General features: G+C 44.1%; 2 protein-coding genes across 6 annotated transcripts in view; one reads left to right on the forward strand and one right to left on the reverse strand.

Annotated features, from left to right (window-relative positions):
- Positions 1-4,092, forward strand: part of VSIR (V-set immunoregulatory receptor) — a 91,843-nt gene extending 87,751 nt beyond the window's left edge. The window contains exon 7 of the mRNA XM_063958777.1: positions 1,564-4,092. Coding sequence (XP_063814847.1) covers positions 1,564-1,634 — 71 coding nt within the window. The 3' untranslated portion in view covers positions 1,635-4,092. The remainder of the gene's footprint in view (positions 1-1,563) is intronic.
- Positions 1-25,291, reverse strand: part of CDH23 (cadherin related 23) — a 1,868,204-nt gene that overhangs the window by 210,935 nt on the left and 1,631,978 nt on the right. The window lies entirely within an intron of this gene.

A 25,291-nucleotide genomic window follows, 5' to 3' on the forward strand; every position in this document is an offset into this window, starting at 1 on the left:
TAGCTGTGCATCGCTATCGCTGTCAGGGCTACACACGGAGCGATCTTGCTGAAAATCTAAGCAATCTAGTCAGATTGCTTAGATTATCGCTCCGTGTGTACCCCCCTTAAGACAGGCAATCACTGGCTCTTTATGGCCGTAGCAGAACTATAAATTGTAGCATGAACATGACAGAACATTCTGGAACCTTTAATTCAATTACTGCAGTGTTTACAGTGAGGGTAAAGCTCTGGGTTTAACTCCTGCAGCTATTACATTATTTTGCAGTTTTCCTGCGTGGTTATCTATAGAAGTTCCGGAAATCTATAGGTTTCCCTGTGTGTGTGTGTTAAGCCTCAGAGGGTGCATTTAACAGGGATTTTTCCTCGCAGCTCCTGATGCTGTGAGGAAAAATTGGCACTAAGGGGTAAATTTACTCAGATGGGAGTTCTATTTAAGATGGGATGTTGCCCAGTCAGATTCTACTTCTCATTAATCTAGCACCTTCTAGAATATAATACCTGGAATCTGGTTGCTATAGGCAACATCCCATCTTAAATAGAATTCCCATTTTTAGTAAATTTACCCCTAAGTGCTTATGCCCTTCTGCTCCATAGGAGGTTTCTGTCCTCTCCTGAGCTTGCCTTGCATCACCTGCATTTCGATTTGACAGGTTTACCCCAGTAAAACTCCACATCTGCTTAACACGTGATGGTAGCAACCCTTGATTGAATAGCTCAGGGCTAATCAGGAATGGACTGGGGCTCTAAAACAGCCTTGGCATCCTAGCCTAACGCACGTGCATGACAGGGGGCTTGGTCACGTCTAATGGGGCATGCTACAGTTCACGGGGGCCTGGCCTCACTGCAGGCCCTCATCTTTCTGTATGCTGGGCAGCCAAGCAGAGCACCGGGAGGCGGAGCTGCTCAGCCAGCTCGTCTTTCTCGGTGCCTTGAGGTCAAGCAGAGCTGTGTGGCCAGACTTTCATGCTGGACTGTCCATTCAGGCCATCTGCCCTTCTGGCACTTGCCAGTAGTGCCAGACGGTCAGTCCGGCCCTGGGGCTAATTGAATTTACCTCTCAGTTTCATGCATACTAAAATGAGTACTGCTCCTTTAGTTAAGGGCCGTATTTACGGCACGATTTGGGGAGAGATGTGTGCTGAGCGACCTGCTAGATTGGCACCAGCGATAGCGATGCGCGGGGCTGCGCATCGCTATCACTGTGAGGGGTACACACGGAGTGATCATTGCTTAAAATCTAAGCAATCTAGTCAGATTGCTTAGATTTTAAGCAGCGATCGCTCCGTCAGTACCCCCCTTAAGACTTTTATATTTATTCCTATGTAAGTAAACTAACAAAAAAAGATAATTACTAGAAATCTATGCATTAGCGTTCATTTGCTTTGGGTTTACTGCAGATTAATTGAACAACTTCAGATAGTTAATGTGGAGATTTACCTACACAGCAAACACTGGCTAATTGAATCTGACCCTAAAGGGGGGTACACACTGAGAGATCTGTGCTTAAATTCTAAGCAATCTGACTAGACAAATGCATACTTTTTTTTCTCCCGTCTGCTAGAGCCAGTGCCAGATTCTCCTGATCCTATGTTTAATGAAGACTATAACAAAACAGGAAATCTACAACTTTGAAGAGAAAAAGGAGCATTCATCCAACTTTTATTTAAATCTTCAGGACTTTCTAATTTGTAAAAAACAAACAGCCCTTCATTGCTGAATACAGGAAGAAACTATTGTTTTGTATAAGGATTCTAAACCTGGACTGACAATCCTAACATACTGTACTGTATGTATATTCCCTGCCTGTTACCTAAATTGGTTGATAAACTGTTTAAAGATGTCATTATACAGCTATGACAGGTAGCAAAAGGAGTATAAAAGGATGGAATTCCTAAAACATTACCATACTGCCCAGCGATATAGCCATTGCACTATATCTGGTAGTGTGCATTCCATATTTTCTGCAAATGAGAAAATGATATTCAACATTAAATTATAGCCTGTGATACCACAGCAATTTTAAGGGATACAGGTTGAGTATCCCATATCCAAATATTCTGAAATACGGAATATTCCGAAATACGGACTTTTTTGAGTGAGAATGAAATAGTGAAACCTTTGTTTTTTGATGGCACAATGTACACAAACTTTGTTTAATACACACAGTTATTAAAAATATTGTATTAAATGACCTTCAGGCTGTGTGAATAAGGTGTATATGAAACATAAATAAATTGTGTGAATGTAGACACACTTTGTTTAATGCACAAAGTTCTTAAAAATATTGGCTAAAATTTACTTCAGGCTGTTTGTATAAGGTGTATATGAAACACAAATGCATTCTGTGCTTAGACTTAGGTCCCATCACCATGATATCTCATTATGGTATGCAATTATTCCAAAATACGGAAAAATCCGATATCCAAAATACCTCTGGTCCCAAGCATTTTGGATAAGGGATACTCAACCTGTATAGGGCTGGATTTAATAAGCCGCAGCAGCTTCTCTGTGTGTATCACCACAAAATTTACAATATTAGTGAAGCTTTACATTTTGAAGTTCAACACACTGAGAAGTGTCAGTTGCTTAGGAAATCTAGCCTATAGACCAGGGCTGGCCAAACCAGTCCTCGAGATCTACCAACAGTTCATGTTTTCCAGGCCTCCTGGAGATCTGTAGAATTGTCAGTTGGGAATGAATGCAGCACATCTTTTAATGACTACACCTGTGCACCAGCTAGGTGGTCTGGAAAATGTGAACTGTTGGTAGATCTCGAGGACTGGTATGGCCAGCCCTGCTATAGACTATTTTTAAATTCTAGGAGAACAGGATGAAACATAACAAATGTAAAGCTATGTTTCAATTACTAGCATTTTTGTTATATTTTAAAAAATAATAATAAAAATAATAAAAAAAAAACCCTTTAAGACCAAGAAAAATATATTTCAGTATAGTCAGCAGCAGAAATTAATCATACAAAAATACAGCAGTCTTCTGGTTTTTAGAACAAACTGCTTATTACCAGATATCCGCTACACCGTATGAAAAGTTTTGCCTGTAACTTAAAATGCCCTATTTAGTTCTTGCCGGATCCAGTTTATTATTTTGCTTTATTTTTTTTTTTTTTGTATCATTGTTATTTGAGTTAAGTGTCTCAACGGTGTGAATTCTAGCCACAATACAAGTCTAAAGTGCAAATCTCCTGGAAAAGCAAGACAAATAAATGATTTCCCAGAAATGGATTATAAGAATATAAAATAATAAATATAGACTTTAAATATATTTATAATATAAATGTATAATATTTTGCATTCACCAGCAAATGCTCCATCCTCCTCTTTAATAGTAATTATTTGTACATGTATTCCATGAATGAAAAGCATTACATAGGCAATATTGTCCTAATGGTGGCACTTAGTAACATTTCATTGTTGCGTCCAAATCAGCATGGACTTAAAGGCTGCACTAGCCACACTGTCTATTTTACAACATTTGCAGATTTTTAACCTTTTCAATGCAAGAACTTATCTGCAATATATCTACTAATTTACATTTCATGTATGTTTAAAGGCTAAAATGTGTTTTTAATCAAAATCTTTTAACATGCTTTTATGGGGCATACGTATCAAAGGGCTTGGGGTCAGGTGATCGGCGGTAGGGATCCCGGAAGTCAGCATACCGACGACAGGATCCTGGCCGGCAGGGGGGAGAGCGCAATGCAGCCCCTTGCGGGCTCGCTGTGCTCACCACAGGTTCTATTCCCGCTCTATGGGTCCCCTGCGGCATTTTGGCGGCCGGGATCCCGACTGCTGGTCACCTGACTACATCCCGTATCAAAGCTAGGAGAGAGATAAAGTACCAACCAATCAGCTTCTACCTGTCAATTTACAGGCTGTGTTTAAAAAATGAAAGGAAGAGATTCGTACTTTATTTCTTTCCAAGCTTTGATTCATATGCCTCATGTCAATCAATGCACATAACTGGGTGGAACAGCAATATGTGTTCATATTTAAATATGAAGAGTAATCACACATGGTTTGTTAAACAATACATCACTTCCTATTAAAATATTTTTTATTTTTGCTTTCGGGGAATGTCTCTTTTCTTTAGTTTTGTAATATACTTTATATCATTGCTCATTTATTGTAGATAATGCTTACAGTCAGCATATTTGTTTGTATTTTTATGGAAATAAATGATTTTGGCCTGTTCATAAATATGTGAATAAAGCTTGGAAATAAGAACCTGTACTGCAGAACATTGGTAACGTCACCGAAAGTAAAGTTGTCAGCCTATGAGATAAAAATCACTGTGCTATGTGACCCTGATAGAAATAATAAAAAATTGTAAACAAATATAAATTCTAAAAAAGAAAAAAGTTGTCAGCCTGCTCAACTAAATTTGCTAATTTTTCACAACAAGGATCACAAAGTGATTGGGGCCTGAACAGGTAGAACCCTCTATTTTTCGATTCTGCGAACCCTCAGACATGCCTCCCAACTTTGTCCTTGTTCAAAGAGGGACACATGCGCGGCGAAGCCATGTGCGCTCCCGAAAAGAGGCGTGACCTATTCACCGCTGGAGTAGTGAGTGCAGGAGCCTCCCAACTGCCCCCACCCATGTGGGACACTGCGGCCGGTGGGTGGGACAGCGGGACAGTCCCGAAAAAACGGGACTGTCCCGCGAAAATCGGGACAGTTGGGAGGTATGCTCAGACCTAAAAATTACATATCATTTATGAATACTATACACATACTACAGGGAAATGTAGTAACTGAAAATCTGGGGCCCTGCAATTCTGCTGTGTGTGTCCAAGTGTGCCTATTGGGTCTTCAAATACAAGCAAGCCCACTTTGAAAATACCCCGTAAATTATTCTGCACTAGACTGTCACATACCCAGAAATATGTGCAAGGCGAATCTATATTCCAGTTGTAAAGCGCAATGGAATTTGTTGCGCTATATAAGAAACTGTAAATAATAATAATAATAATAATAATAATAATAATAATAATGCCATTTTAGGACCACACCCCTAATTATTTTATACTTTGACTTTTTCTTCCTAAAATACAGCTTTGTTTTAGCTGTGTTTGTTTCCATGGCTGGAATAGCCCCCTGCAGCCATTATCACAGTTGCTGAACTGTCCATGCTCCGGGCAGTGCTGTGCTTACCAGTGCTGGTAGCTGCACCCCCTCAATGTCTCATAATGACATAACATGTTCAGGGGGCATGGCCACTGTCGGTCTGGGGCATGAAGGGCCCATCGAGGGAATACATTGGTAGGGGCCCATGCTTAGAGGCTTAGCTAACCATTAGTGGGTGCATGGGCTGGGCCCCTTCAGAAATATATCTAATAAATACTGCTAGTGTATGTATGGTAATTAATAACAGCAATGTACTGTAGAAAATACACCATAGTCCTGTGCAGAATAATGGAACACATTTATCTTATATACTTCAAGTGCACAGTCTGGATCCTGTTCCCTAGAGAAGGGAATGGGCCCCCAGGTGATAGGGCCCACCAGTAGTTTCCCCTGTATGCCTGTGGGCCAGTCCGACCCTTGGCGTGGCTGCCACAGGACACAGTACCTTTTGTGTAAATGCTGCAATCAGTCCTTAGCAAGGAATGCCCCCAATCCACACAACTCCTCTTACAAGCAGAGTAAATATTTGCATCTTGGTCAGCAAATCCATGCACCTTCCCAAAAAGGGGCATCACATAATATAATCTACAGTTCTATACTCTTTGTAAATACTTAGCGGTCGATCCAATTAGCCGCAATGGGTGTGATGTTCCGTTGCCGCGACGTTTCAACACCGGCAAAAGCACCCGATCTCGCACCCTTTGCGGGCTGAAATCAGCCCCAATTCACACAAAACTGCATGGGCCTCTATGGGGTGGTGAGCACTTTTGTGCCAATTCAGGCCACCGTAAAGTGCGTCTGCTGCTGCGATGACTCACACCCGTGAAATCATTGTGGCTAATTGGATTGACCCCTTATTGTGCATATAAACATGATTGTCAAACGTTTCCAATATATCAGTAATACATGTTAGTTAGCACCCAGGTTTCCACATTTCTACAAAGACACATTAGTTAGCTACATGCTTTACTTCCTGACACAGGAAATAGGTGTTAGACAGAAAGGGGAAACATAGAAGGTTTGGAGAAGAAACGTAGAGAATTTGCTCTTAGCATAATTACTTTTTTGTTTTTTACACTTACGGTATTGTGACCTCATCCCAAACATTTTGCCACACACTGCTACAGACCAGAGCTTAGGGCACAATATTTTACTTGATGCCCTTGCTGGGGTTAGCAATGGTATACAGGGGTGGTCTTCTGTATGCCGACTGACGGGATCCCGACAGCCGGCATACCGACACTTATTCTCCCTCGTGGGGGTCCACGACCCCCCTGGAGGGAGAATAAAATAGTGTGGCGCGCGTAGCGTGCCACCGTGCCTGTAGCGTGGCGAGCGAAGCGAGCCCGCAAGTTGCTCATTTGCGCTCGCCACACTGTCTGTAAGCCGGCGGTCGGGCTCCCGGCGCCGGTATGCTGGTCGCCGGGAGCCTGACCGCCGGCATATCGTAGTGAACCCGTATACAGTACCAACTAGGGCCGGTTCTAGACCTTGTGGTGCCTAGGGCGAAAGTTTTCTTTGGTGCCCCTCCCCCACCCCTTCCCCGGCAATGCTAATCAGGGTTAGAGAGTGCATAAGGCACGTGCAAAAAAATAGGTGCTTGGTTTCATGGGGAAGGGGCATGGCCACAGAATAGTACCAATTCACATTACACCACACAATAGTACTCTTTATACACATTACGCCAGGTAGAGACCATTTATATAACACAGGCAAAACAAAAACCTGATTCATTCCCTTTACATTATTTGTAATTTTTCCTCCTTATAGTAATGCCCATTACACGTTTATGCCACACACTGTAATGCCCACTAGACATTATGCCACATACAGTTATACCCCTGACACCATTTTATGCCCGACACACAATAATGTCCCTTACAAATTATGCCCCAAGTAAGGTTTTTAATTACTTTTAAATTACCTGCTCATTGCCAGGGGTCTAATGCTTGTTGTCTGGGGTTCCATGCTCTTTGCCTGGGGTTTCTACTCCTTGCCAGGGGTTTCCTGCTCGTTTCTAGGGGTCCTGCCTCCCGCCCACACCCTAGCTGCAGCAGGTGCCATGGGCTGTATGGATGTCCACTGCAGCCGGTGCCATTGATATCTAGCATCTGGAAGATAGCAGAGAGACAGACGCTAGAGGTCAAGTAGGACCTCTAGCGTCTATCTCCCTCAATGGAGTCGGCAGCAGCGGGCGCCTATGCAGCCTGCTGCAGCTGGAGTGCGGGATGCAGGGTGTGGGCGGGTGGCAAGTACCTGTGGGTTGACTGCAGCCATGCTCTCTGGCCACAGCATCCTGGGCGCCCGCCCTGCTTGCCCGCACATAGAACCGCTCCTGATACCAACCAACAATAACCCTTTGTTGTGGAGGGGAAGATGGTAATAAAAATGGTCTACAGCTGATATGATTTTGCACCATTTGGTAAATCAGCCCAAAGTTTGCATTGTATTTGCTAGATCATTTTAGGACAGGCAAAATCGATATTCTGAGGAAATAACACTGGCTTCTGTAATGTATTTAACAAAAGAGATTTAGTGGTAAGTATGGCTGCGCACAGTAGGCTGCCTGGAAGATGCAAATACCAAAAAAGCGTCCCTCCAAAACACTTAAGAACAACAAATACAGTAAAGAAATTAGGTAAATGCTTAAACCGGGCGCCATTCAAACGATGTGTAAATGAATAGAACGTTAATACAGTCCTTATAATGGAGATTATCCTCAAAACTTCATCCTCTTCCAGAAGATATATTCTCAGCACATAAGGAAAGAGCAGGATATCATCATGTGCAGTACACTTAATATTTAATGACATACACACAAAATGCACAAAAATATATAATCCAAAATATATTACCACTGTAAAATGTTTGTGATTTCAGATGCCCTGAATTAAAACATCTATGCCCTTGGGCATCTGTTTTAGTAGATGACGATAAAGAACTAGTATCGTCATGACTGGTGGCAGGGGCTGCAGTGATAGTATTTGCTTGCTGCTCCTGTTCTTCTCTAGGCTTTTCAATATATATGAACAAAGTCGCACTGGGCTACAGCGCACAGAATTGTACAAACAATATAATCGTTACAGTAGACTTACCGTTGATAACGCTATTTCTCCTAGTTGCGCAGGATAACATTGGGATATGAGGTAGCGACAGCAGATTGGCATCAAACAATCAAAGTTTTCAGTCTCCTGGCATGCAACGGGCCTGTCCCTATATCCCCGCCTCCTGGCTCAAGCAAATCAGTTGTTTTTCCAAAGCTCAAGGAAGGAGCATCATAGAGCGCCCTAATCAGGTGAGAAGAACATGCACACCCTTCCGTACAAGAAGGAAGAGGTTAGTGAGTGAAAGGATCCTCAAATCAGGTGCATCAGGGCGGGATCCCTGTGGATCCTGTGGACTTAAGAGAAATAGCGTTATCAACGGTAAGTCTACCATAATGATTATTTTTCCAGCAGGGTCCACAGGATAACATTGGGATGTCCCAAAGCAATTTAGTGGTGTGGACGCTCCTGATTGGACAGGAGAATCCTTCACCCGAATTCAGCAACCTGAGAGGCAAAGGTATCAACGGCATAATGTCTAATGAATGTGTTAATGGAAGACCATGTGGCTGCCTAAAAATATCTGTTCTGCTGAAGCACCACATTGTGTTGCCCATGATGGACCTACCTTAAGAGTAGAGTAAGCAGAGACATTAGCCGGAACAGGGAGATCAGCTTGAGAATATGCTTCTGAAATAGTCATCTGAAGCCACCACACCTGTGTCTGCTTATCAGCAGGCCATCCTCTCTTGTGAAATCCGTAGAGAACGAAGAGAGTGTCTGCTTTTCTAATGGTACTGGTATGAGCCACATAGATCCTTAAGGAACAGACTACTTCCAACAATGCATCTCCCGCAGAAAGGTCCGGCCCTTGGAAGGCCGGGACTACAATTTCTTCGTTAAGGTGGAATTTAGACACCACCTTAGGAAGATACCCAGATTTGGTTCTGAGAACCGCTCTATCTGGATAAAACTCAGAAAAGGAGGGCAACATAACAAAGCCCCTAAATCTGAAACTCTTCTAGCTGAAGCAATAGCCAGTAGAAAGAGAACTTTAGCTGTCAACCATTTAAGATCCACTAATTTTAGTGGTTCAAATGGGGCAATGTGAAGGGCCTTTAGGATTAACCTTGAGTTCCAAGGCACTGTAGGAGGAACAAAAGGAGGTTGAATGTGCAGCATTCCCTGGAAAAAAGTGCTCACTTCCTGTAGGTTAGCAATTTTCTTTTAGGAACCATACAGTCAATGCTGACACTTGCACTATCAAGGAAGACACTCGTAGACTTTTGTCCATACCTGCTTGAAGAAATGCTAGGACTCTGGAAACTCAAAGACCTAGGGTCAAATTTCCGGTCACTGCACCATTGAATATAGGCTTGCCATATTCAGTTATAAGTGTGAGCTGAGGAAGGTTTCCTTGCTCGGAGTATTGTTTGAATTACCTGTTGTGAGAATCCTCTTGCTTTCACGATGGAAGTCACAAGAGCCATGCCATCAAAGACAGTCTGTCCAGGTGCTTGAGATAGCAAGGACCCTAAGACAGTAGATCTGGATGTTGAGTAGGAATGGAGCCTCCATCGACATCCTCTGCTGATCTGTGTACCAATGTCTTCTGGGCCAAGCCGGAGCTATTAGTATCACGGTGCACTTTCCTTGTTGTACCTTTTGCATTACTCTGGGTAACAGAGTGATAGATGGAAACACATAGGCCAGACAAAAGTCCTCTCTCACTGACAGGGCATTCACAAAGATCGCTTTGGGATCCTTTGTTCCATATGTGGGAACTTTGTTGTTCTGACGTGACGCCATGAGATCCATCTCCGGTAACCCCCATTTGTCTACAAGACTTTGGAAGACCTCGGGTGTAAAGCCAATTTGTTCGCATGAATGGCGTGTCGACTGAGAAAATCCGCTTACCAGTTTTGGACTCCCGGAATGAAAACTGCGGACAAGGCTGGATTATGAAGTTCTGCCCACTTTAACGTGTGACTTACCTCCTTCATTGCATTCTGGCTGTGAGTTCCTCCCTGATGGTTGAGGTATGCTACTGCCGTTGCATTGTCCGAGCGTATTTGGACTGGTTTCCCCTGAAAGATGTCCTTTGCCTGACTAAGTGCCATATATATAGCCCGAAGTAACAATAAATTCATTGGCAGGCAACTTTCTTCCTTGGTCCACTGCCCTGGAAGCAACTCCTTCCTGACACTGCTCCCCAGCCCTGAGGACTAGCATCCATTGTCAGAATTTCCCACTCTGATATCCAAAAGGGTCTCCTTTTGATCAAGAGGAGATGCCTGTAGGCACCAGGCCAATGACCTCCTTACTTCCAAAGGAAGGACCATAGTATGCAAATTTATTGTCTGATGAAAACAATTCCATTTGGAAAGGAGCAGACGTTGCAGAGGCCTCAAATGGAACTGAGCATACTCCACCATGTGAAATGTCGACACCATCAACCCCATCACACGCATTGCGGCAAAAAATGGATACACTTTGACTGTGTAGCAGTTCCTGAATCCTTGACTGAATTTTGGTTACTTTGTTCAGAGGTAGAATTACTCTTTGAAGACCTTAATCCAGAGCACAGCCCACAAATGAGTCATCCATTGTGACGGAAACCAGGGACGACTTTGCCCAATTTATTAGCCAACCGTCTCTCTGTAAACAAGTTATTGTCTGTTGCAAATGACACTGAAGCAATTCCTGAGATTGTGCCAGTATTAATAAATTGTCGAGGTATGGAAAAATCCTTATCCCCTGCTGACGGAGATAAGATGCCATTACCACCATAATTTTGTTGAATACTCTGGGAGCCGTGGCCAGTCCAAATGGTAGGGCCTGAAACTGAAAATGATGCTGGAGGATAGCAAACCTAAGATAGCACTGGCTCTATGGCCACAATAATGGAACGCAAAGTCTCCATATGAAACCGAGGCACCCAAATGTACTTATTCAGCAATTTGAGATTGAGTATGGGCCGGAACGACCCATTTGGCTTCTGGACTAGAAACAGGTTGGAATAAAAACCTTGTCCTCGTTGCACAGGAGGAACTGGAATTATCACCCCTGACTGAAGAAATTTCTGAACTGCCTCTTGCAAAGCCCTGGCCTTCATTTCCACGGAAGTTGGGCTGGTACAAAAAAAACTGAGGAGGGTGTTTCTTGAAAGCAAACGCATAACCGTGAGATACCACTTCTTGCACCCAGGCATCTGTGGTAGATTGCTGCCAGATCTATGCATACTGTAGAAGTCGGCCTCCTACCCTGGGGTCCCCCAGGTGGAGGCCCGCACCATCAGGCTGATGGTTTATCTTCTGATTTGGAAGCCGGTCCTCTAGTAGCCCAATGCTTTTTAGTCTTACCAGACTTGTCCTATTGAGACTGTTTGCCATAACCCTTTCCTTTTGCTTTTCCTTGAGCCCGAAAGGGCCGAAAAGCTGGAAATCTAGACTTGGATTTGTATGTGGAAGGAAACTTTACTTTCTTGGAATCTGCTTCTGACTCCAAAATACTGTTTCATTCTTTACCAAAATTCTGAGTCAGGATTCTGAATTAGCTTTCCATGTACGTAGCCAAACCACTGTGTTAGCTGCTACTGCTGAGGCTGATGCCTGAGAGGCAATTGTACCCATATCCAAAGCTTCTTCTTCCATAAAAATAGCCACCTGTTTGATATGTGCAATATGGGATTTTTGCTCTCTAGATGCCATTGAAAGATCCTCCTCCAATGCATCAGCCCAGGCTGCCACTGCTTTTGCCATCCAGGCTGAAGCCATGGCTGGTCTTACGATTGCCCCAGACAAGGAGAAAATTATTTTTAGAAAACCATCTATTTTCCTATCTGTGACATCATTTAATGATGTTGAAGGCAGAGGTAATGTAGATTAATGCACCAATCGAATGACATGCGTATCGACTTTGGGAGCCATCCCCGTTTTTAAACAGTCCCCAGCCGGAAAAGGATAATGGGAGTTCCAGTTCTTTGGAATCCTATACTTTTTACTGGGCGTAACCCAGGCCTCTTGCATAATTTCCGTCAGCTGATCTGACACAGGAAACTCAATACTAACTGTTTTGGGACATTTAAACACAGGTGCCTTAAATTTTAACAAAGGCTCTGCTGCCTCCTCTAAGGACAGAATGGCTTTCATAGCACTGATTAGCTCAGGTATATCCACTGAGTTGAGGCCTTCCTCCTTGTCTCTGTCTGCAGACCCGGAGTGCGATGAGTCCTCATCTGAAACATGTGTAGACTGTGAAGATGTTTATTCATGTCTATGGGATATATGCAATTGCGGTCGAATTGCCGAAAATGTCGAAAAACGGGTCATTTTCGACACAAAAAACCTGTCGAATTTGATTCGACAATTCAATACAGTACTTTTCGACAAAAAAAACTGCCGTTTCATTTTCGACTTTTGGCAATTCGACATGTCTGCAATGTTAAAATGCGGCTTTTCGACAAAAGTATATTCAATTGAAGAATGTCGATTCGACAACAGTGCTTTTCGACAGTCATTTCGTCAATTTCATTCCGCCTCATTTTTCTGTCGTGATCTAATAATTTTTTTTAAAAACATGTATTTTTTGGTGCTTTTTTATTGCTAATAGCATATCTATTTATATTTGAAGGGATTATCTACTTGGTTTGTCTATTTAGGAGCGACAAGTATTATTTAATCAATTTTTTAAAATATTTTTTTTTTTATACTAACTACAATAATATGGAGAGATCAGTGCATGTTTTTTAGTTGGAAGGGGTGTGAAATGGTTAAAAATCCTGAAAAAAAATGCATGGGGTCCCCCCTCCTAAGCATAACCAGCCTCGGGCTCTTTGAGCCGGTCCTGGTTGTAAAAATACGGGGGGGGGGGGGGGGGGGAAATGACAGGGGTTCCTCCATATTTTAACAACCAGCACCGGGCTCTGCGCCTGGTCCTGGTGCCAAAAATACGGGGGACAAAAGACGTAGGGGTCCCCCGTATTTTTAACACCAGCACCGGGCTCCACTAGCCAGAGAGATAATGCCACAGCCAGGGGACACTTTTATATTGGTCCCTGCGGTCGTGGCATAAAATCCCCAACTAGTCACCCCTGGCCGGGGTACCTTGGAGGAGTGGGGACCCCTTAAATCAAGGGGTCCCCCCTCCAGCCACCCATGGGCCAGGGGTGAAGACCAAGGCTGTCCTCCCCATCCAAGGGCGGCGGATGGGGGGCTGATAGCCTTTTGTGTCAAAAAAAATACCAGCATGTGGGGGGGAAATGGGCCCGCTGGTACCTGTAGTTCTACTACAAAAAAAATACCCAAATAAAAACAATACACAGACATTGTGACAGTATAACTTTATTACATAAATGCACACCAACATACATACATACTTACCTATGTTGACACGAAGAGTCGGTCCCCCTTCCCCACGTAGAATCCACGGGGTACCTGTAAATAAAATTATACTCACAACAATCCAGTGTAGATCGGTCCTCTTCTATTTGTAATCCGCGTACTTGGCAAAATAAAAAAACGAAAAACCCCAACCACGTACTGAAAGGGGTCCCATGTTTACTCATGGGACCCCTTTCCCCGACTGGCGGGACCCCCCCGTGACTGCTGTCAAAGAGGGTCCCTTCAGCCAATCAGGGAGCACCACGTCATGGCACTCTCCTGATTGGCTGTGCGCGTCTGAACTGTCAGTCAGGCGGTGCACTCGAGATACAATGTAGCGCATAGGCGCTCCATTGTATCCAATGGTGGGAACTTTGCGGTCTGCGGTAGACCGCGAGGTTAAGTGGGGGCAACCACAAGAGACTCTTCGTGTCAACATAGGTAGGTAAGTATGTATGTATGTTGGTGTGCATGTATGTAATAAAGTTGTACTGTCACGGTGTCTGTGTACTGTTTTTATTTGGGTATTTTTTTTGTAGTAGAATTACAGGTACCAGCGGGCCCGTTTCCCCCCCGCATGCTGGTACTTGTGGTTCTCCAAGTACCAGCTTGCGGGGGAGGCTTGCTGGGACTTGTAGTTCTGCTACAAAAACAATATTCTTTTTTTTTACACAAAAGGCTATCAGCCCCCCATCTGCCGCCCTTGGATGGGGGGGACAGCCTCCGGCTTCACCCCTGGCCCTTGGGTGGCTGGAGGGGGGGACCCCTTGCTTTAAGGGGTCCCCACTCCTCCAGGGTACCCCGGCCAGGGGTGACTAGTTGGGGATTTAATGCCACGGCCGCAGGGACCAATATAAAAGTGTCTCCCGGCTGTGGCATTATCTCTCTGGCTAGTGGAGCCCGCTGCTGGTGTTAAAAATACGGGGAACCCCTACGTCTTTTGTCCCCCGTATTTTTGGCACCAGGACCAGGCGCAGAGCCCGGTGCTGGTTGTTAAAATACGGGGGAACCCCTGTCATTTTTTCCCCTGTATTTTTACAACCAGGACTGGCTCAAAGAGCCCGAGGCTGGTTATGCTTAGGAGGGGGGACCCCACGCAATTTTTTTCAGGATTTATTGAACACTTTTGTGCCGTCCATGAAGTCGAATCCAGGCCGCCCACTATTCGTCAATTGGTCCGTTTTTCGACAGTGGGACTGTCGAATCCGTTATTTATTGAATATGTCGAATTCGGGTCCCGGCGGGAGGGTTTCGCCTGTCGAATTGTGTCGAATCCAAAAATGGTCGCATTCCAGCCGGAATTCGACCGTAATTTCATATACTCCCATGTGATTTACTTACCACCGCCTGCTTTTGTTGAGTGGCTGCCAATTCCTGTGCTGGATTTGATAAACCCCATGTGGAATGTTGCATATAAGGGTTAATAGGGTAACCTATCCCTGGTATAGGAGCTGGCATTATCCGCTAAGCTATACTGGATAATGTATGTGCAGAAGTAGCCCATGGGGGTTCAACTTGAACCTGTGCCTTCCTTGGATTATTTAGGAGGCTTTGGTGAAAACTAAAACAATTTGCACATAATCCATTTTGAACGAGGTCTTGAGTTTAAGCCAGGTTTGCAAACAAACATGGAATGAGTGTTTGTGCTGCTGTGGAAAGTGTATTTTCCTCACTCTTGCCACTCTTAGACATGATAAATAAATTTCGCACCTCTACAGTTTTAACTACACAATATGTGACTGTAATCACTTTAAAAGTTGTTAAAGTTACATACAATCTGACCCTACTCTGCTTTGCACCAGCATTGAGGATCGGAATATACAGAAAAACTGACTATAGCAAAGTCAGCAATCGCATTAGCAATCAGTCACAGGTTATACATTAGTATAATAAGCAATATGAGCACATAATCAACTACAAATACATTTCAAGTATGTAGGAGAACATATTAATGCATTACCTTGTATAGGAGTTTAAACGTATTCAATCGCATAGCGAAAGAAAACGGCAGCAATGGTTATCAGACTCATATGCATCAGGCACTTATCCAACTATTCGTACTGAAAGGTAAATAGAGACTTAGTGCTGTATCACCCGGCTCAGGAGAGTGGAATACAGGGAGACTTTACCCCGCTTCCAGGATCGATCAAATACGTTAGCGAACGCTGAGTGGATCCAGACGCTAATAGTGTACACACTCTCCCCGTGAACCTACAGTGAACACAGACGCCCAAGTGAACACTGACACACCAGTCACACAGCCGCCTATGCTGCAACTGGATTCTTTTAATATACAGTATTTCTGATGGTAGCGGGAACTCAGTTCATGGTGGGAAACTCAGAGGAAACTGGTCATGAACCGAGGTGAGGGACGACCAAGGGAGCATCTGACTCCCAACTGCTGACATCAACCCTAGGGATCGCGGCCTCATACTACCCCTGGAGCCTATGAAACCTAAGGCCTAGCGCTGGTGCACCCGGTGTGGCAGCCATGTCAGCGACTGTTCGGTAGTCTCCTCCCGAAACAGTGCGGCTGTGTCCGTGTTCCCCTACTAAGCGGAAACAATGCCTTACCTTCTCCCCGTGCTCCGGACACAGCCTGGTAACTTCCGCTGGACTTGTTAGTACATCCTACATAGACGCCCGCCGAAACAGAACTGTACACGTGGGTAAGCGTTGTCACGAGCCGGCGGCGAGTTGTTGGAGCGGCTCTTTCAAAGGTACGTATAAAAAGCTTTTTAGAAAGCTCGCTCAACAAAAGGTAGTAAGACTATAAAAATAAAATAAAAAAGGTTATGGCTGCTAAAAAACAAACAAAACTGATTTGCCTGAGCCAGGAGACGGGGATATATGGACGGACCTGTTGCATGCAGGGAGGCTGAAAGCTTTGACCGATTGGTGCAAATCCACTTTCGCATCATCATATTCCAATGTTATCCGGTAGAAAACCTATGGAACCTGCTTGAGAAATACAAATTGCACCTAAATGACTTACTCTCTCCATGAAAAATAATTGTTCTATAAATAGCACAAACTACATTTTCTAATATAACAAAGGAGTTAACAGGACTAGGAATGGAATATATTGTCAGGACATATGTGCAGCATTATATATACTGCCATGCCATATATAAGGTGAGAGGTTATATTATGATAATGAACTTTCCTTTATGGGAAAGCTGGTCACTTAGCCTCACACTGGAGGCTAAGGGGTCTATTCATGAAGCAGTGAAAAGAGTGAAGAAGTGAGCCTGTGGAGAAATTGCCCATGGCAACCAATCAGCTGCTCCATACAATTTTATAGTATGCAAAATATAAATGTTACGTCAATGCTGATTGGTTGCAATTGGCAACTTCTCCACTGGCTCACTTCTCCACACTTTTCACTGCTTCATGAATAGACCACTAAGTGACCAACTAACATCACTTAGCCTCATATACTGGGGTCTATTCATGAAGCAGAGAAAAGAGTGGAGAAGTGAAGCTGTGGGGAAGTTGCCCATGGTAACCAATCAGCTGCTCCGTACAATTGTATAGTATGCAAATTATAAATGTTACTTCAATGCTGATTGGTTGTCATGGGCAACTACTCCACTGGCTCAATTCTACACCCTTTTCACTGGTTCATGAATAGACACCACAGTTTAATAGTGCAAGAAGAAACACTGAACTGAAATTATCCTGAGGATATCCTGAATATAAACAAAGGCAAACTCTTAAGCGCGACTGAGATTGCCAAATTCTATATTAGTCCGAAATTTAAGAGAAAAAATGGACATGTCACTGAGCACAGACTCATACTTCCAAGACCTCTGTCATCTAAATCCTGACAACAACAGGAAAACAATGTGGCCAGTCTGGGAGTGCCAGCATTTGTATTGGGAAGAGGATGGAAGGGTCAAATGTGACAAAGATGTGGGATAAAGAAGACTCTTCACCTAATAATTAAGAAATCCCGCCTTGTCTTTTCCTTAAGACTATCATTATGTGGCCACTGTATCTGTCACTCAGATCCATGGAGCTCAGTCAGTCCCCAACTTAGGACTGCTGATTAAAGTGCTGGAATGATGCATGTTCAATTGGGTGTTGGTAAGCTTCTACAGATTTCAAGATTGTACAGTCTGCTTCACCAGCTTGTACCTGGGCACCTAGTGTACACTGAATAAAAAATCTTCTGGTTTCATTAAGATCAACCAGAGGTACCACGGTATGTGTGTGTAATCTTTTCAGGTTGCCTTCAGAATGGAATGGAACATGCAGCCTTTTCACATTGGTGCACAAGGCTTCAATAATCCCTAAAATCACCCATTACTTTAACTCAGAAGTTGTGATCTACTTATCTGATCAATGATTAAAGTTTTTTTTGGAGGATAAATAGCATTCATTCACATTCCTTTATGGAACGAAAATACTATAGCACAATGGTTCATAAACTTCCTTGAATCACAGCACCCTACAGTATCAATATTTTTTCCTCAGCACTCTTGTACCAAAAGTTTATTATTTACAAATTCAGCAACAATTATAAAATGAAGTAAATTGGACTTAGGTTCAGTTATGTGATGGTGGACAGGGTTAATCTTGTGTTATATTTTATGATTGGCAGCCACTAGCACTGGTTTTGCTTATCATATTGACCCTAAATAATTTGATTTGGTCCTTGAACCATCAACCTGCGGAACCCCTGCAAGTGTCATGCAGCACCCCAGGGTGCCATAGCAACCAGTTTGGGAACCATTGCTATAGCCAATACTATACTCATAGCCATTTATGCTTTAATCAACAATATATTATTATATCAGCTTTATATTAAAAAAAAAAGGTAGATATACTCAATAGAATGCAGTGATGTCCTCATTTGATAGTTTTACCAAAAATAGAAGAGGTCAAGTGTCAGTCACATGTTGGGAGCTTTATTACTAGTTCAGCACTGCTCATAAGCTAGAACAACACAATCAACTTGGCTATGACCAGGGGCGGATTGGGAATGTAAAATGGCTCTTTGTAGGCATTCTAGTAGAAGAGATTGTACCTTTAGTCGTGCATTAGGTGCTTGGTGAGGAAAGGGGGAGTGGCCACAGACGCAGTGAAATGCTGTGGCATTGTTATCACGCTGGGGGCATGCTCAGTGCTCTGGTTGATGCTGGGCATGGCCCCAGTCCTTCTCTCCAGTTATTAGATGCTGCAGGAACGCATGCACACTGCATCTATGCACCACTTGCTACAATGTTAGTAAATAACATTATAGATAACCCTCATAATGACTACAGGAAAGTGTAGTGAATGAGTTAAACACTGTATTAGGTGCATGTATATTTAACATTATAAGGCAATGGGGCCTACTATGCAATGCAAAAGGTGGTTTGTCATTAGGGCTGGACTGCGTTCCTTGTATTTCTGCACTGCTGCACAGAGATAGTGAGATAGCATCAGACAGTGCTAAATGAGTCAGCTACAACAGCACCTTCTCCTGCCTGCAGCACAGGGTGCCGCTGACAGCAATTCATCCCAAATGTCTCTGCAGGCACTGATTAGCAGGGCATTTAAAAACTGGCTAAGTAGTGCAGGATAAACAAGAACTGGAGATGCATGCCTGCCTAGGAAAGAGTTTGCAGCAAATTGGTCTCTCCAGGCAGTCTGACACCGATAACAATGGCATCCAATCTAGTTGTGCATCTGACTTCAGGTTTCCCGACTCATCTAAGCTACACTTACTGCCCACCTTATCAGTCAGCCCTGCCTCTCAACCCTACGGGATGTCTAACTTAGAGAACAGTGTCGGGACCCCTCAGCTCCGCATGCCATCAGCCTCGTCAGTCAGCCCGACCCCTTAGCCCTGGCGGCTGACCCTCTCCAAATACCCGTCTCCCTCTGTGGAGTAATCCCTCATTTTCCCCATGCCAATCGCTTGCTATGGCCTCTATATGGCCTGTTTCATGCATTATCCATTTCCACCATGTTACGGAAAAGTTCTTTCCGCAGTCCTTTGCAGCCATTTAGGAAATGCACAAAATCTCCAACTCTGATTTCAAACAGTGGCCCTCATTCCGAGTCGTTCGCTCGTTCTTTTTTTTCGCATCGCAGTGAAAATCAGCTTAGAGCGCATGCGCAATGTTCGCACTGCGACTGCGCTAAGTAATTCTGCTATGAAGAAAGGATTTTTACTCACGGCTTTTTGTTCGCACCGGCGAACGTAGTGTGATTGACAGGAAATGGGTGTTACTGGGCGGAAACACGGCGTTTTATGGGCGTGTGGCTGAAAACGCTACCGTTTCCGGAAAAAACGCAGGAGTGGCCGGAGAAACAGGGGAGTGTCTGGGCGAACGCTGGGAGTGTTTGTGACGTCAAACCAGGAACGACAAGCACTGAACTGATCGCACAGGCAGAGTAAGTCTGGAGCTACTCTAAAACTGCTAAGTTTTTTTTGTTCGCAATATTGCGTAAACTTCGTTCGCACTTTTAAGATGCAAATATACACTCCCAGTAGGCGTAGACTAAGCGTGTGTAACTCTGCTAAATTCGCCTTGCGACCGATCAACTCGGAATGAGGGCCAGTGTCTACAAATTCACCATTTCATAACTTCCTCATTGCCCTCTGCCCTTCCTCACAGTCCTTCCACAATAGAAAGACTCAGTATATATAGGCCTAATGATAGAGGGACCATTTCTTTTATCTACCATTCTATCCTGGCATTGGAGTCCCCCAGCCCCACACCCCTCCCACCACCCATGAACTTCCCTGGGAGTTTGATTTGGGCCTCTCTCCGGGTGCTGATGTCTGTGACAAGATACAAACTGCTGTTGCTAAAAGTTCTATCAGTGTGGCTATTTGTGAAAACTCATTTAAGGTCTAATCTAGGTGGTATTTAGTTACAGAGGGTCTTCACCAGATTTATCCTGCCACTTCTGCCCTGTGTTGGTGACACTGTGGCCACATAGGTACGGTTTTCCACACATACCTGTATCTGTAAAAGCTCTTACTTCACCCCTATCTCCCACCAATTTACTTCTGTGCACCCCAGTCAGCAAAATGTCTAAACACACTAATAAGCTGGTCCATCACAACTCATATGCTACCAAATATAACCTGGCCCATCATTGGAAAAGTCCAGGTGCCCCAGTTTGCTAGAAACTCCGGAATAAGGATTTGGTTTGTCCCCTAAATAGAGTATATAACTAGACTTCAGAACAAAACAGTGAGCACGTTTCATTCTTTTTGGTATTCCTGGTACTCTTCTTTTCTGGTCTTATATAAAGATATTACACCTAGCTGAGTACTCATACCTTCCTATTCCAGCACCCCCACCCCCTTTCCCTTCCCTTATATCTTTTTACTTACCATTCCCCTCCCCTTATCCCGATGTCCCAGTAGCTTCCCATAGGCTTTTGTTTATTGATTCTCACTACTCAGGTTGGGTAATAAGCCATTGGGCCTCACCTTCTTATATTCTCTTTTTCAACTTCTTGCATTATATACCCCTGTTCTCTACTTTTTATTATTGTACTATGTAACTACAGGAAGGTACTTATCCATGGGTGTGGTATGGAAGGTAGATAGTAACTAGGTCGACAGTGTCTAGGTCGACCACTATTGGTCAACAGTAACAAGGTCGACAGGGTATTTAGGTCGACATGGTCTAGGTCGACAGGTCAAAAGGTCGACATGAGTTTTTTATGGGGTTTTTTGTGTCATTGTCTTCGTAGAGTGACCGGGAACCCCAATTAGTGCACCGTGTCCCCTCGGATTCGGGCAATTACCGTTCCAATCGTAGTCCACATGGATCGTTAAGTATGAAAAGGTTCAAAAAAAGAAAAAATCGTGAGAAACTCATATCGACCTTTTGACCTAGAACATGTCGACCTAGAGACCCTGTCGACCTAGAAACCCTGTTGACCTAGTTACTGTTGACCAATAGTGGTGGACCTAGATGGTGTCGACCTAGTTACTGTCGACCTAGAGACCGAATCCTCTTATCCATCATGCAATACCATCAAGGAGGCATCTGACTGGGCCCACAATTATTCTGCAGCAGGACAACAACCCCAGACTTACAGCCAATAGGGGTTATTAAGGTTTGTTAGCAACCAAAAAAAGTAAGCAATTGGGCAAAACCATGTTGCACTGCAGGTGGAGAAGATGTAACATGTGCAATTAGATTGGGGTGGGTTATATTGTTTCTGTGCACAGTAAATACTGCCTGCTTAATTTGTTTGAACATACCCCACCCAAATCTAACTTTCTCTACACAAGTTACATCTGCCCCACCTGCAGTGAAACACGGTTTTACCCAATTGCTTACTTTTATGGTTTGCTAACAAACCTGAATACGGCCCAATGTCATTAAGAACAAGGAGTCCTGAAAGTGATGATATGGCCTCCATAGTCCTGATCTCAACATCGTCGAGATTGTCTGGGAATACATGAAGGGACAGGTGGATCTGAGCAAGCCTACATCTACAGAAGATCTGTGGTTAGTTCCCCAAGATGTTTGGAACAATCTTCCTGCTGAATTACTTCAAAATCTGAGCAAGTGTACTTAGAAGAATTGATGCTGTTTATTTTTTTAAAAATAAACTATTAACACTTCTATTTTGGAAGGCATTCTCACTTTGCAGCATTTTTTCCCCACCTGCCTATAACTTTTGCACAGTACTCTCTCTCTATATACAGTATATAATAATTTATAGAAACCTACTGTATGAAGGCTGTAAGGCTGTGCACTGACAAATGAACAGGCAGAGAAATTACCAATTTCTCTGCACTTTTCTTTGTACAACTAGAGAAAAATAATATATTTGGTTTTCTCCAGGTAAAATACTGGAAAAACACTTTTTTTTAGTTTGCTATGCAGACCCTCTGGAATGGACAATGGGGCAGATGTATTAACCTGGAGAAGGCATAAGGAAGTGATAAACCAGTGATATGTGCAAGGTGATAAAGGCACCAGTCAATCAGATCCTAACTGTTAATTTACATATTGGAGCTGATTGGCTGGTGCCTTTATCACCTTGCACATATCACTGGTTTATCACTTCCTTATGCCTTTCTCCAGGTTAATACAACTGCCCCAATGTGCCTTAAATTCTCCTTAGACTTCGTACTCCATATTCTAGAGCATCACACATTTTTTTCAATACTTTTTTCTTACGCTTATCAATATTAAGTAATTTTCCACAGAACACTGCACATTATGTTTTATCCGTACACCTATTAACCTAAACATACACAATTTCACCATGCTGTAACTCATTTTGCAGAAAGTTGCAGAGGAAACACCTGGAATATAAAATAAAAAATTATGAGTTGGCTTGTTCAGGTTTCCCATGTGGTTTTCACACTAAAGAAAACAAATAATACTGTAGGTCTGATTATCTAGTAGAAAAGGAACAACCAGAATGATTCATACTGGAGACTCACGGTGCAGGAAAGGGGCTCCATTCACAGCCTTATTCAGCGCTATAAGGGACACTACACACACACACACACACACACACACACACACACACACATACATACATACATACAGAGAAGGAAACACCCATTCATCTTGCCCACAACCACATAAACATCTGCAAGGTGGAGCACAGGACAACTGCAGTTGAAAAGCTTCGTAAGTATTGTAAACATGTCACTCAAAATGGCCAAAATAAGTTAACGGAGAGTTACTGTATGCATTTTGATATTATGTTAGCAGCAAGTACAGCTGTATTCTTATACCTAAATAATGTCCAGACAAAGGCGCCACAATCTTTTTAGGTGGGGAGGGGGGGGGGGGGGGGAAGATATCAATTCCTTTTGGTGCTCCTAAATTGCTGAATGTCGCCCTCCAGGGGCAGTTGCACTTACTCACCACACCACTTACATGACAGAGACAGCAAAATATATATTTGTATATCTCTATCCGAGTGGGGGAGGGTGGTAGAGAAAGAATGAAGGGGGAGCTGAGGGGGAAGAGGGGAGGAACATGAAGTTGGAGATGAGAAGGGCACAGGGCAAATCCCAGAGAAGAGCCCAACCAACAGTAAATAGCCACACACTGTAGGGGCTGGAGCAAGGAGCAGGGCCGTGGAGAGGAAGGAGCAGCCTGAAAGGTGATTTTCTCCGTACTGACACTGCCCATGGTAACCCTAGATGGCAGCTGCACTGTGCCCTGCAACTGAGTACATTGATAGCCACCCACCCTCCCCCCTTTCCTGTTCCGACACCTATGTATTCAGCGATATAAATATTTCTCTTTGGTAATGTGTGTTTTAGTATTGCCAATACAACAATTACTCTTAGATTTACTGTTATTTGGGCTATTGAAGCAGGAGCATATATACAGATGGAGACACGCTCATCTTGGCTTCTCTGCTGTGCCTAGGTGCACCAAGGTTTATTAGCATAAGCTTTTCATCTATTGTTCTCAGCTGCAATACAATACAGAGAGAACAATACAGCAGGGGATTAAGTCATTACAGCAGGGGATTAAGTCTGACTGCCCAGTCTCAGTTAATCCTATTAAAGGCAAAGATGAAGAGGGCTCCATCTGTACATTGTAATACTATGTCATAGCATTACATGCAACAAGAAAACAATTTATAATGGGGGTTGTAGCACATTGTGAATGATATACCTATGCCCAGGGGTTAAAGTGAGCCGGAATGGGCCGGAACTGCGTTCCGTCAGTTCCACTTGAAGACGGAACGCAGTTCCGCCTCCCCCGGCTCACCTAACCCGATGTCCCGGCGCTGCAGGCAGATGCCGGGCGGCTGCTGTTACCAGCGGTGCCCGGCTTTCCCCGCACAGCGGCAGCCGGAGGCAGGAGCTCAGTACTGAGCTCCTGCCTTCGGCTCTGTCAGTACGCGCTATGGGAGAGACGTCATGACGCCTCTCCCATAGTGCCGAGGAGCGGACGCCCAGAGAGGACTGCGGCGGGAGCGGGGCTTGGTAAATATGGTGCCTTTCCCCTCCCATATGTGTACTACTAGCGGCGCTGTTATTGGGGGGGGCTATACTACTGGGGCCAAACTACTGGGGTGCTATACTACAGAGGGGCCAAACTACTGGGGGGCTATACTACAGAGGGGCCAAACTACTGGGGGGCTATACGACAGAGGGGCAAACTACTGGGGGGCTATACTACAGAGGGGCAAACTACTGGGGGGCTATACTACAGAGGGTCCAAACTACTGGGGGGCTATACGACAGAGGGGCAAACTACTGGGGGGCTATACTACAGACAGGTAAACTACTGGGGGGCTATACTACAGAGGGGCAAACTACTGGGGGGCTATACTACTAGGGGCAAACTACTGTGGGGCTATACTACAGAGGGTCAAACTACTGGGGCAAACTACTGGGGGCTTTAATACTGGGGACAAACTACAAAGGGGCAAACTACTGGGGGGCTTTACTGCTGGGGGCATTACTACAAGAAGGCAAACTACAGGGGGGCTAAACTACTGGCAGCATTACTACTGGGGGCTAAACTACAAGGGGGCAAAACTACAGGAGCTAAACTACTGGGGGTATAACTACAGGGGGCATTACTACAAGGGGGCAAACTACTGGGGGCATTACTAATGGGGGCAAACTACATGGAGGATAAACTACAGGGGCTAAACAACTGGGGACACAACTGCAGGGGGCAGTACCACTGGGGTCTAAACTACATGGGGCAAAACTACTGGGGGCATTACCACTGGAAGGCTAAACTAAAGGGGGGGAGTAAATT

This window comes from Pseudophryne corroboree, chromosome 3, assembly GCF_028390025.1.
Source record: "Pseudophryne corroboree isolate aPseCor3 chromosome 3, aPseCor3.hap2, whole genome shotgun sequence".
Taxonomy (NCBI): domain Eukaryota; kingdom Metazoa; phylum Chordata; class Amphibia; order Anura; family Myobatrachidae; genus Pseudophryne; species Pseudophryne corroboree.